The sequence below is a fragment of the Aulonocara sp. 'chitande type north' Nkhata Bay genome, linkage group LG10 (assembly GCF_057382095.1).
Source record: "Aulonocara sp. 'chitande type north' Nkhata Bay isolate Kocher_YH1m ecotype deep benthic linkage group LG10, A_spYH_male_GT1.1, whole genome shotgun sequence".
Classification (NCBI taxonomy): Eukaryota; Metazoa; Chordata; class Actinopteri; order Cichliformes; family Cichlidae; genus Aulonocara; species Aulonocara sp. 'chitande type north' Nkhata Bay.
Window position 1 is genome coordinate 10,476,336 of NC_141353.1, and position 12,228 is coordinate 10,488,563.

The window sequence follows — 12,228 nt, forward strand, 5'->3', positions numbered from 1 at the left end:
CACACGAAAGCAGGATACATAAAAGGACATAAAAGGAAGTTAAACATTATCTGTGTCAGCAGAGGAGTGGTAGAAATCTAAACTAAACACAAAATAGATCAAATAGCTGATGACTCCTTCTTAGAAGTTATTCTAAGACGTATTTAAGCATTGCTACTTAAAGCTTCACCCATACAGGAAAGCTGAAACAGAAAGTTGTTCTGGAGTTCTTACACATCTCACACGGTGAAAAGCAAGTGACCACTGAAGTTGGTGTCATGATTAACACCATCAAAAATCCTGGCATGAGCCCAGAGACGCAAAGACACCTGATCTCCAGGTTCTAGAAGCAGTGAGGTACCACAAGAAGTGCTCACAGTACCAGATGCCTGCAGTTCAAATGCAAGAAAAATGTGTTCTCCATTCCTGAACAACACACCAGCTATAGGATGAGATTTGTATGCATGTCCATGTAGGTGCCACTCAAAGTGGTAGGCTCCTCTCACTGGAGCAATGAAGATACCTGTTCAATAGAAAATGAACTGTTAGAGCATCTACAACAGATCAGATTGACATCAACACTTCAGGAACAAGATACACATTATTATTACCTGTTTGTGGGTTGTAGGCGTTTCCAATGTTTGTGATGACACGTCTGAAGACTAAAGTAATCTGTACATTAAAGGGTCCAGTATATCCATAGCCACCCTCCAACAGAGATGCTGAGAAAGCCACTTGTTTGACTGAGAGAGAAGGAAGGTGGATTGTTTTAAACTTTTGTTTTTGATTTAAACATTTTTCCTTCAATTGAGGATTTCTTTTTCATAGTTTAATGTTTTCTTTGTTAACACAGTGCAATGGGACTATTGTTTTTTTTTCTGAGAATCAAAAACAATTTGCTGACATAAATGTTTTTGTTATGCAGTGATGTAGTCATGTCATGGTTGGTGCCTATTCACCAGCTAAATTTAATTAGATTAAGTGTTGGGTACTAAATATGATGTTGTACTTTAAAAGAAACCTATAAGCTCCACAAAGTGATAAGACGTACAATAATCCAATGTGTGGTGACCTCCTTTATAATATCATAAATGCTAAATATTCTTCCAGTTACACCCCCCACGTTAGTGACCTGGATTCATGTTCTGCTTCTTTTAGGCTTTTATTTTTTCCTGTTTTAAGGTCTATCAGCTTATTTGTTTTAGCTTTATTATTTGATAGTTGCTGAGGTTGTACAGTGGGGCAAAAAAGCATTTCAGATAATAAAACTATGGATTTGATCACCAACTATACGATTGTGTTTAAAAGCAGCAAACAGCAGACTAAGATAGTTACATTCGGGTCAAAGGATTACACTGAGATATTTAGGGGTTGTTCCTCTTTAACAACTGGAAAATATTTATGATGTGGGCATTCATAAGTTCACTGAAACAATCATAACTTAATTGATTACATTACCTTTTGATTGCTGCTTCAGATGTTCAATCTCAGCCTTCTGCCTCTCCAACTCAGTCATCTGCCTCTCTAGTTTTGTTACATGCTCTAAAAAACAACTTTATTTAGATCTTTGTTTGAAGATTGCCTTGAAAAGCGCTATATAAATCCAATCCATCATTATGTCATTTTTGTCATTGTGAATATTTATGAAATGACACTGTGACACAAACGTTGGTCATAGGAAACACACACTACTGTACCTTGATTATCTTGTTTTAATGTCCTGATCTCAATCTTCTGTTCAGCCAGTGAGACTGCCATCTCTCTGAGCACAGCATGGATGTCCTGTTGACAGGGTTGTTGGTTTGAAATCTGCTGGTCAACAATTTCATTATCTGCCTCTGTCTGATTTGTGGAAACAGAGCAGACCAGAAGCAACAGCAAGAAAAACACCATGATCTCCATTCTGTCAGTGAAAACTCAACCGTATCTGTGTCATCTGCAAACCTGACTGACTTTTATATTACACAGTACAAAGATGACGTAGCCACCTTTCCTAAGATAACTGAGGACATTACTATGCCTTATAAATCACTGGCTATTGTAATGTTTATGAGTACCATTTAAAAGGCTACAAGGAAAACAAGTTACTGTGAACGATTGTCAGTCAGCAGTAAAATGGGTCAGTGCATGTGCTGTCTTTGGAAGTTTAATGTAAACAAGAAGAATATAAATGATTTCCATGAAATGACTTTCTACCAGTTTAGCCTCTTATTTCTCTATAATTTGCTTCCAAGCCAGACTATCTTTAAATGTTAGAAAATCATTTTGAGAAACAGTTCTCCACGTTTTCTGGAGGACTTCTCACAAGCTGTTGTTTTCAGTTCAGTATCTGTATCTGACCATTTTGAAGGGGGGGGACCTCTGCCCCCCAGAATTCCCAGTCAAAGTCTGCTTCTTTAATAATTCACCGCCACGTTCTCTGGGAACTCCCAGGCCCTCCAAAGTGTGGAGGCCTATCTCCCCTCACCACACTCCCTGCCGGTGACTGATGCCCTCAGGGGTCGGCGCATTGGTGGTTCTTGGTGTCTGGGGCTGGGCGCTCAGGTATGTACCAGCTCACTCCCGGTGGCTACCTGGCGGGGCCTGGCGCCTGTTGCTCGGTCAGGCCTCTTCCGGGGTGCGGGGGGCCCTCGGGCCTCCGGCCTCTGGGCCTGCAGCTCGGTTCACTCTGGCACAGCTGGCTGCTGGCAGAGCCGGCGAGCACGCCGGTGCAGCCCCCTCTAGCTTCTGCTCGGTGGCTACTGGGTGACACCTCGTCTGGGGATCCTCAGCCCTTCCCATGAGGGTGGCACGGATGCCCCTCCGGTGGTCCTCCTTGGGCTCTCGTGCTCTGGGAGCCTCTGGATGTCTGGGGCCTGGATCTCCTCCATGCCTGCTTCATACCCTGGGGGCGGGGCTATGGCTCGCTACATCCTCTTGCAGACCATTACATGTGGAAACCATTTGAATACAAGCGTGCTGATCCACACAGGTGTTCACTGCTCGTAGACTTAAATTACACCTTTCTTGGCTGCTACTTCAAAGCACATTGTGCGCTGTCTGTCCTGCGTGCTGCACAACAACATTGAATATTTAGTATTTACTGCTGTTTACACTTAGCTAGATTAATGCGATGGTGTTGTGTTTAGTATGTTGCTTTGGTTTTTTTTGCTTGTTTTCTATTCTTCTTCTCTCAACAGGTGATCCAGGAGATTTTTTTTTCCTTTCTCACTGTCCCTCTCCCCTTCTGTTTTTCTTTTCCTTCCTCTTTCTTTCTCCCTTTCCTATCCCTCACTCATGTCTGTCCCGTCTGTAACATCTGAAAATAAAATAAAATAAATAATAAAAACGAAGGTCGATCAAATGGACCGATACGGCAATGCCACGATGATCCATTTGGCAAAATAAATCCATTGGGTCTCCTTGTTGGTCTTCAGACAACAATTCTGACGGCTAAAGAACCAAATGGGACAGGCAGAAAAAAAAATAATAATAATAATAATAATTCACCGCCTGTAGGAGGTGTGGTCCTGTGGCTCTGCAGTGTGTGAGGTGGAGGCTGAGGGGACGTGGAGGAGACCACCGCTCAGTGTAGCATGAACAGAATGAGACTCACAGTTACTTACATACCTGTGTTTTACTGACACAAGCAGCTTTTACACAGGATGTGTTGGGGGCAGTGTGGGTGTGTGTTTGAGAGGTGGTGCAGTAACCTCCTCATTTATGTTATAAAAAGCTTCACTTTGGAGACAGTACAGTTGCACAGCAGTTATCCAGCGACAGAATGGAGATCATCATGTTTTTCCTGCCGTTGCTTCTGGTCTGCTCTATTTCAGCAGATCAGCCTGAGACTCCACTCCAGCCACCCTGTCCACAGGACATCCATGCTGTGCTGAGAGAGATGACCGCCTCACTGACCGAACAGAAAGTGGAGATCAGAACCTTAAAAGAACATAACAAAGGTAAAATATTACCTTTGGGAATTACAGAAGTACCAGTATCACAGCATGTAGCTCCACGGATGGTCTTCCTGACACAACATCCAAAATATTTGCATCTCCTCCTGGGACACAGAATCTTTGTGTTTCTAAGGTGAATCACTACATCACGGGCCACTAAACTTAAATGTAAAGTTGTTTATAATTTGTTTTTCAGAACTTGTTGCAAAACTGAAAGAAGCAGAGAGTCAAAAGACTGAGATTGATAAGCTGAAGCAGCAGCTGCAAGGTAATCATCCCACACAGGCAAACACACCAGCTCCAAGCAACACCAACGACTCTCAGCTGGTTAATATTACACAAATATTAATGTTGTGTCTAGAGAAAATGATAAACTTTTTCCTTTACTCATTTTATTCAGATCATGCAGCAAAGCTGGAAGAGCTGGAGACTCACAAGTCTGAGGTTGTCGAGTTAAAGCAGGAGCTGAAAGGTACTGAAATCACCATGACTCTGACTGTTAATGTAAACATTTACAAGACACACTGACTGTAAAGTCTTCAATTGATTTATTTAGCAGATTGTTTCATGTTTTAAGTGCCTTCATATCTGCTAAATAAACCACAAACTGGCTTCGTGTCGACATGAAGATCTTCCTTTAATGCCTCTTAATGGCTCACAATGAGACAAGTGGTGGGTGGTCATGTACGTGTGACACATTTGGTTACAGCTCAAATGAATGCAAAGGTCTTTTCAGATATTTGGTCAGCACAACAATCATTTCCCATAAACACAGAAAACAGCTAATGTTTTTCTTTTTTGATTCTATGACAATAAAAACTGTAAATTGTTATTTTACTGCAAGTTGTGAATATTAATGACATTTCTCTCTCTCTCTCAGTCAAACAGGTGGCTTTCTCAGCCTCTCTGCTGGAACAAGGTGAAGGATATTCTGGACCCTTTAATGACCACACTACTCTGGTCTTCAAACATGTTGTCACAAACATTGGAAATGCCTACAACAAACACACAGGTAATAACACTGAATGTCACTTTTCAGCTATGTTGATGTCAGGCTGATGTTCCAGATGTTCTAACAGCTGATTTTCCCTTTAACAAAAACAAATGTCCCACAGGTATTTTACCTGTGGGACTACCACTTTGAGTGGCACATAGGTGCACATGGAGATGCTTCACATGCTGTATATGCTCTGTTGTTTAAAAATGGAGAGCGTATATTCACAGCATATGAAGTCCAGCCGTCCCATTATGTAACCACCTCTAATGGAGCCTCTCTGCTGCTGCAGGTTGGAGATCAGGTGCTTTTGCATCTCGCTACTAACGCGAAAATCTACGACAATCAAAATCATCTTTCCACCTTCAGCGGTCATCTGATTTTCACCATGTGAGACTGAAGCACTTCCTCATGTTGTTTTTGCTCAGCTGTTTGAGAATTATGTGTTAAGTGCATTCATGTCATTGATGGTAAATGTAAACCACCTGTCTTCTGTTTTTAAACCATTCACATTTTTAGATAAAGGCGATGATACAGTGTAACAGTTTGCAGTCATATTTCTACCAAAATAATAATTTTTTTTTCTTTTTTTGTTTGTGTCATGGTTCTGGGTCATTCGAACTCCATTCTGAGTTTATGATGTTTTGTTCTGGTTTCTTTGTAATCTTTTTCTTGTCTATCATTTAGTTTATAGTCATGTTTTTTCCTGCTAAGTTGATTATACTCCCGGCCCGTGTGTTCTTGTCCCTGTGTCGTGTAGTTGTGTCTCTATCCTGTTTACATGTTCCCATGCTTGTGCTTCATTCTGTGGCTCCTCCGTCTGTGTTGTGCTTTCATGTGTGTTCTCCCAAGCCCGTCATGTGCCCCTCTCCCTCTCTCTCTGTATCATCTCCGTTAACTGTTTCCACATTCCCCTCTCCTGGAAAACTACTCCCATTGTCTCCCAAGCCCAGCTCCTATGTCAAGTTGTGTGAATTAGTCTGGATCTCAGTGTTTCCTGTTTTACTTTGAAAGTGTCACGTCCTGTGTGCATTGTGTTTAGTTTTGCTTCCTGTGTGGTTAGGTATATTCGTCTCAGGTGTGTTCCCAGGTGTTCATTGTCAGGTCGTCTGATTGTCTCCCCGTGTTCCTGGTCTGAAGTTTTTTCCACGTTCTTTGTGTTTTGATCTTAGTTTATTTTCATCTGTCTCCTCTTTTGCCCTTTTTTTGAATGTTTTTTCCTGGCCTCAATAAACTGCTTGTTTTTCTGTTAAACCCGTTACCAGCCTCGAGCGGCTGTGTTTGGGTCCGCTTAATTAATGAGTTCTGCCCTTTGACACTCTGTTTGTATTTATTAAAGAATAATTGAAAGACATCTGTGGAGTTTTCCTGTTTGTATTTGTTTCAGATATGGACATCACCACAAAACGGTGATGTAACACATCCTAAGTACAGATATTATACTCAGATCAAAGTAATGTAAACAGAGATCTTTGTTTCTGGGTGCAGATGTTTCCTCAGGACATGGACTATTTAAAACCTTTTTTTGTTTGTTAAACAATCCTTGGTCAGTCCTCTGTAGTCCCTGTAATCCCGTCAGTGATAAGGCCAACGATTGCTGAGTCAACAGAGAACTTTTGCATTAAGCAGTGTACTGTACTGCAGCGCAGCGTTGTAGAAGTCTGTGGTGTGTATGGTAAATATAAATGGAGCCAGGACTTTTCCCCATTGAGCGCCTGTACTGCAGACGACCCTGTCAGACACACAGTTCTGGATCCTTCCATGATCCACTCACACCTGTATACTCCAGGTTATCTCTCAGCATTGTGTGCATGATAGCACTGAAAGCACTTTCAAGATGAGCGAGGGATCGATGTAGGAGGTGGATCACAGCGTCATTAAAGCAGACAGCCATGTAGCTCGTTTCACAAAGGGACCACAGAACTCTGATATAATGTTTAATTTAGACCGTTTCAGGGTCTGTATTATTTTGCTGACAGTGTCTTAATGTAGTGTGTGACAAGAACAAGTGAAGCCAGATCTGAACATGCTAGTATGTTTCTTGTTATGGTAACAAGCACTTACAGCAGGTGAGGTGAGGACAAAGATGTCTTTCCAAATTCTCCTCAAAGTAAAAAGTGTTATCAGGTTGTACTTTGGTTAATTGCACAAGTGGGAAAACCCCAAACATTTGCTCTGTGAAGAGAGCAGTGAATCAGTCAGTCTGACAAAGCTCAAGAAGTATGAGGAAACAGTTCTTGTCACCCCGTCACAAACAAATATCGTGTTTTCTGGACACAAAACTGGACTTTGGATCTAAACGGCACAATTAGCCTTGGGCAAAAATCCAACACCCTCAGAGCTGCACAACATGCTGATCAGCACATCAAGATAAAAACTTCAATATCTTTATTTCAAACATGTTCCAGCAGTTTAAAACGTGCACAGAAAGCAGTGAGATAACCATGTTGGTAAAATGGTCCATTAAACAGCCATCCTCTCCGTCTGGATCCATTAAACCTTCAACCTGGAAGGTTCAGTCACAAGGACTTTGTTTTCATTCCATTCATACACGCGCATAGGGCAGACTTTTACTATAACTAGTACTAATATAATTTGGTTGAGCCTGTTTACATTTGATTAAGGTGTATTATTTATTGTGGGTTTCTGTGAGCAGGGGTGAGTGTGAGGTGTATCATCTGTTTCAGAGTCTGGTTGTTAGAAAGAAAATTTGAGGAGTTGCTTTTCAGCCTTCCAGTTAATATTTTTAAGTCTGATTTTTCACCAGGAGAGCCAGTATCCTCAACATTCATGAGGGAAGGTCTGGATCGTTTCAGAGATTCAGATCTTTTGGCTGGGCTCCTTTACAAGAGTCAGCTGTTACGGCCTCCAAATGATTCTTCATTTGGATCCTTCTATTTGATCCTAATTTAGGAATTATGAATGGTTTGTGTGTTAGGAAGCATTTTTTTCAGTGTGCTGATAAAAACGTTTATTTTTATGCATTTATTTGTCCTCCACATTGGTATCATTTCAACCAGCTCTTCTTTTTACAAAATTCTGTGCTTAGCTTTGCTTTGTCTCCAAAATCATTGAAATCCAGACGCTGCTCATTTCCCATTTTTGCTCGTTTCCTCAGTTTTGCATTTAACCCTTTAAAACTGCTCCCACTCAATCTCATCTCAAATGTCCGATTAAATACAGTGGGGCAAAAAAGTATTTAGTCAGCCACCGATTGTGCAAGTTCCCCCACTTAAAATGATGACAGAGGTCAGTAATTTGCACCAGAGGTACACTTCAACTGTGAGAGACAGAATGTGAAAAAAAAATCCATGAATCCACATGGTAGGATTTGTAAAGAATTTATTCGTAAATCAGGGTGGAAAATAAGTATTTGGTCACCTCAAACAAGGAAAATCTCTGGCTCTCACAGACCTGTAACGTCTTCTGTAAGAAGCTTTTCTGTCCCCCACTCGTTACCTGTATGAATGGCACCTGTTTGAACTCATCATCTGTATAAAAGACACCTGTCCACAGCCTCAAACAGTCAGACTCCAAACTCCGCCATGGCCAAGACCAAAGAGCTTTCGAAGGACACCAGGAAAAGTATTGTAGACCTGCACCAGACTGGGAAGAGTGAATCTACAATAGGCAAGCAGCTTGGTGTGAAAAAAAATCAACTGTGGGAGCAATCATCAGAAAATGGAAGACATACAAGACCACTGATAATCTCCCTCCATCTGGGGCTCCACGCAAGATCTCATCCCGTGGGGTCAAAATGATCATGAGAACGGTGAGCAAAGATCCCAGAACCACACGGGGGGACCTGGTGAATGACCTGCAGAGAGCTGGGACCAAAGTAACAAAGGTCACCATCAGTAACACACTACAACGGCAGGGAATCAAATCCCGCAGTGCCAGACGTGTTCCGCTGCTGAAGCCAGTGCATGTCCAGGCCCGTCTGAAGTTTGCCAGAGAGCACATGGATGATACAGCAGAGGATTGGGAGAATGTCATGTGGTCAGATGAAACCAAAGTAGAACTTTTTGGTATAAACTCAACTCGTCGTGTTTGGAGGAAGAAGAATACTGAGTTGCATCCCAAGAACACCATACCTACTGTGAAGCATGGGGGTGGAAACATCATGCTATGGGGCTGTTTTTCTGCCAAGGGGACAGGACGACTGATCCGTGTTAAGGACAGAATGAATGGGGCCATGTATCGTGAGATTTTGAGCCAAAACCTCCTTCCATCAGTGAGAACTTTGAAGATGAAACGAGGCTGGGTCTTCCAACATGACAATGACCCAAAACACACCGCCCGGGCAACAAAGGAGTGGCTCCGTAAGAAGCATTTGAAAGTCCTGGAGTGGCCTAGCCAGTCTCCAGACCTCAACCCCATAGAAAATCTGTGGCGGGAGTTGAAAGTCCGTGTTGCTCGGCGACAGCCCCAAAACATCACTGCTCTCGAGAAGATCTGCATGGAGGAATGGGCCAAAATACCAGCTACTGTGTGTGCAAACCTGGTAAAGACCTATAGTAAACGTTTGACCTCTGTTATTGCCAACAAAGGTTATGTTACAAAGTATTGAGTTGTATTTTTGTTATTGACCAAATACTTATTTTCCACCCTGATTTACCAATAAATTCTTTACAAATCCTACCATGTGGATTCATGGATTTTTTTTTTTTTTTTTTTTTTTTTCACATTCTGTCTCTCACAGTTGAAGTGTACCTCTGGTGCAAATTACTGACCTCTGTCATCATTTTAGGTGGGGGAACTTGCACAATCGGTGGCTGACTAAATACTTTTTTGCCCCACTGTATCTGTTTTCTGGAGAGCTCAGTCACACTTACTCACTCTCTCAACCAACCTTCACAGAGCTGCTGCCACACTGTGCATGTGGATTACCGTAATGACCCTAATATCCCAGAAACGTGCAGAGTCACTGCTTGCAGAAACCTTTGGAATTCTTTCAATTAAGCAAATGTTTCAAGAGTTACCGGAGTTACAGATGTTTCAATTTTTTTTGTAAAACATCTGTCTGATGCCAGTGGCAAAAAGTAACACAAACTATGTTGTGGTGTGTGTGTGTGGGGGGGGGGCTGCAGAGATCATGAGCTCTGTTTAACTATGACACAGTTCAATCACACAGATCTCAGAGGAGAGTATTTCTTCATTCCTGCTCTGTTTACATGACCCAGTTTGTTCAATAATGCAGCAAAACAACACTGATTCATTAATCATTCAGCAGCCAGTACCTGTAGTAGGGGTGAGGATGAACAAGGAGTCATGGAAGATAGAGATAGAGAATTTGTGTGGATACGTGTTACAGTTCAGGAAGGCACCTTTTCACAAGATTTATTGGTGGACTGTGCATGTGTGTGTTTGAGGGGTGGGGAAGTAAATTCCTCATTAACGCCTCTTTTTGCAGTGTTATAAAGAGGTCAGGTTTGAAGATGACACAGATACTGTTGAGTATATATATATGATAAATTAGTTGAGACTATTACTTCCATTAATGTCAAACTTATCATCAATTCAACAAGATAAATAACTTCTGGTTTGTCTAAATAGCACATTTGCTAAATTTAATTTGCAGTATTTGTATTTGTGAGGCTGCATTGATAGATTTATAGGCAAAAATACTATTATGATCTTTTATTGTAACTCTTATTGTTAAGAAGCTTGGAAAGAAAAGCGTCTGGACTTCTTTAAGTTGCTTGAAGACGTTTCATCTCTCATCCGAGAAGCTTCTTCACTGAAGAAGCTTCACTTTTCTTTCCAAGCGCCTTAGACCCTGGATGACTGAGAACCTTCACAGACTTATTGTTATCGCAAAAAATACCACAAAATGTCATTGAAGGAAATTGCCGTCCCGGGTTTCCTCCGTGGCGTGAGCGATAAGCAGAGTTTTGTCCTTTCCTTATAAGATTCCTAATTATTCAAAGTAACACTCAGGTATGCCGTTCAGCTGGGTTAGTTACAGCGCCGGGAGTAGCTTGGGAGAACAAGGAAACACAGACTGCTTCAGGTTGCCTTCCCAAACCAACTCAAAGGTTTATTTAGTACAAAACAGCTTATATAGAGGAAAAAAAAGGTTCGTGTGTCAGCAGGTTCTCAGTTCAAACCGGTACAGACCAAATAAGGAAACGTCTTCCTGCCTTCTGAGCAAAGAAGTATCCTTTGTGTAGTTTATCAGTTCAGCTACAATTTATGATCATCCCAGCAAAATACACTCCTAGACATAGAATACAGAGTTCTTTCATTAGTGAATTCTGAAACAAACCACCTGGCTTTTTAACAAGCTCTTTTCTAAAAGATAAGGAAAGGAGGATGGGAGTAAGGAAGTGGTCTCGTCTCTGTGGTATTTTCGACCTTGGGGTACCAGCCTGTGATTCTTACACATCAATTCTTGGGTCAGAGAGAAAGAGAAAAACAACTAGTAAATGGGCCTTATTGAGTAACAGTTTTCCTGTATAATATCACTATAAAACAATATCCTGTAAATGCTACCATGGTATCAAAATATCACAACAGTCATGATAGGATTTTAAGTCCATATTGCCCAGTTCTAATCTTCTATTTAATTTTAATATTTTTAGGGGCAGAAATATTAAATATATTGTTGAACAATCTAGAATTGATTAAAGCAAAAATGAAAGCTTTCACGTAATGTCAAAATTGAAAAGCTTCGATTTTGGGGTTCATACATTTGTTGATCTGACTCAGAGGAGTCAGTGCCTTAACAATCATGAACCTCACTGCACGTCACTGATGTGAGTTATGAAACTTTGCTTAATCACTTATCTGGATTATGTGTTAATATTTTTGACTTTGTTTTGTAAAGAGGTTGAAAGGAACCAAAATAGGAAACTTCTCTCATATTGAGTTCTTATCTCCACCAGAATCCCAGCATTGATGTTCGACGGGAATGCATTCTGAAAGCTGTCTGTGTCTACTTAAATGAAAAGCCAGATGACCTGTTCAAGGAATACTTGGTAAGTTAAAAAAGGAAAACGATCAGTTATTTTCCTTTTTTTAATTTAGGATTGGAAATGGAAGGTGGACTTACTTGTCCATATGTATATGTATGCAATTAACTTATCTTTTTCTTTTATTTTTATTTAAAGGATGTGGATCTTGGAGCAAGCAGAGAAACGGAGCAGCTGACTTTGGGAGTCTATGTTGTCAGACATGAAGGAGCAAACTCTGCAGATACACCTGAGGACATTGGTGTCATCGTAGAAGGATGCACTGTGCTGCAAGCTCTTAGTGATGTGGCAAAGGGGTGTGCCCTCCTGCTTGGACTAATCTACAGTCTATAAAATACACATT

The 12,228-nt window shown here is 41.2% G+C and overlaps 2 protein-coding genes across 7 annotated transcripts; one reads left to right on the forward strand and one right to left on the reverse strand.

Annotated features, from left to right (window-relative positions):
- Positions 1-218: 218 nt before the first annotated feature.
- LOC147320305 (collagen alpha-1(VIII) chain-like) lies at positions 219-1,911 on the reverse strand. 4 transcript variants are annotated; one of them, XM_086308177.1, is made up of 4 exons: positions 1,677-1,911; positions 1,438-1,503; positions 591-722; positions 219-502 (listed from the first exon to the last, which is right to left on the reverse strand). In XM_086308177.1, the coding sequence occupies exons 1-4, from the start codon at positions 1,879-1,881 to the stop codon at positions 219-221; spliced, it is 687 nt and encodes a 228-aa protein (XP_086164303.1). In that variant the 5' UTR covers positions 1,882-1,911. The 4 variants fall into 4 exon arrangements, with proteins under 4 accessions (XP_086164303.1, XP_086164302.1, XP_086164305.1 ...); XM_086308176.1 differs by having other exon boundaries at positions 1,438-1,521; XM_086308179.1 differs by having other exon boundaries at positions 1,438-1,495; positions 1,672-1,890.
- Positions 1,912-3,718: 1,807 nt separating this feature from the next.
- LOC147320306 (complement C1q-like protein 4) lies at positions 3,719-5,728 on the forward strand. 3 transcript variants are annotated; one of them, XM_086308185.1, is made up of 5 exons: positions 3,728-3,920; positions 4,114-4,185; positions 4,318-4,389; positions 4,798-4,958; positions 5,051-5,728. In XM_086308185.1, the coding sequence occupies exons 1-5, from the start codon at positions 3,743-3,745 to the stop codon at positions 5,303-5,305; spliced, it is 738 nt and encodes a 245-aa protein (XP_086164311.1). In that variant the 5' UTR covers positions 3,728-3,742; the 3' UTR covers positions 5,306-5,728. The 3 variants fall into 3 exon arrangements, with proteins under 3 accessions (XP_086164312.1, XP_086164311.1, XP_086164310.1); XM_086308186.1 differs by lacking the exon at positions 4,318-4,389 and having other exon boundaries at positions 3,719-3,920; XM_086308184.1 differs by lacking the exon at positions 4,114-4,185 and having other exon boundaries at positions 3,743-3,920.
- The last annotated feature ends 6,500 nt before the right edge of the window (positions 5,729-12,228 follow it).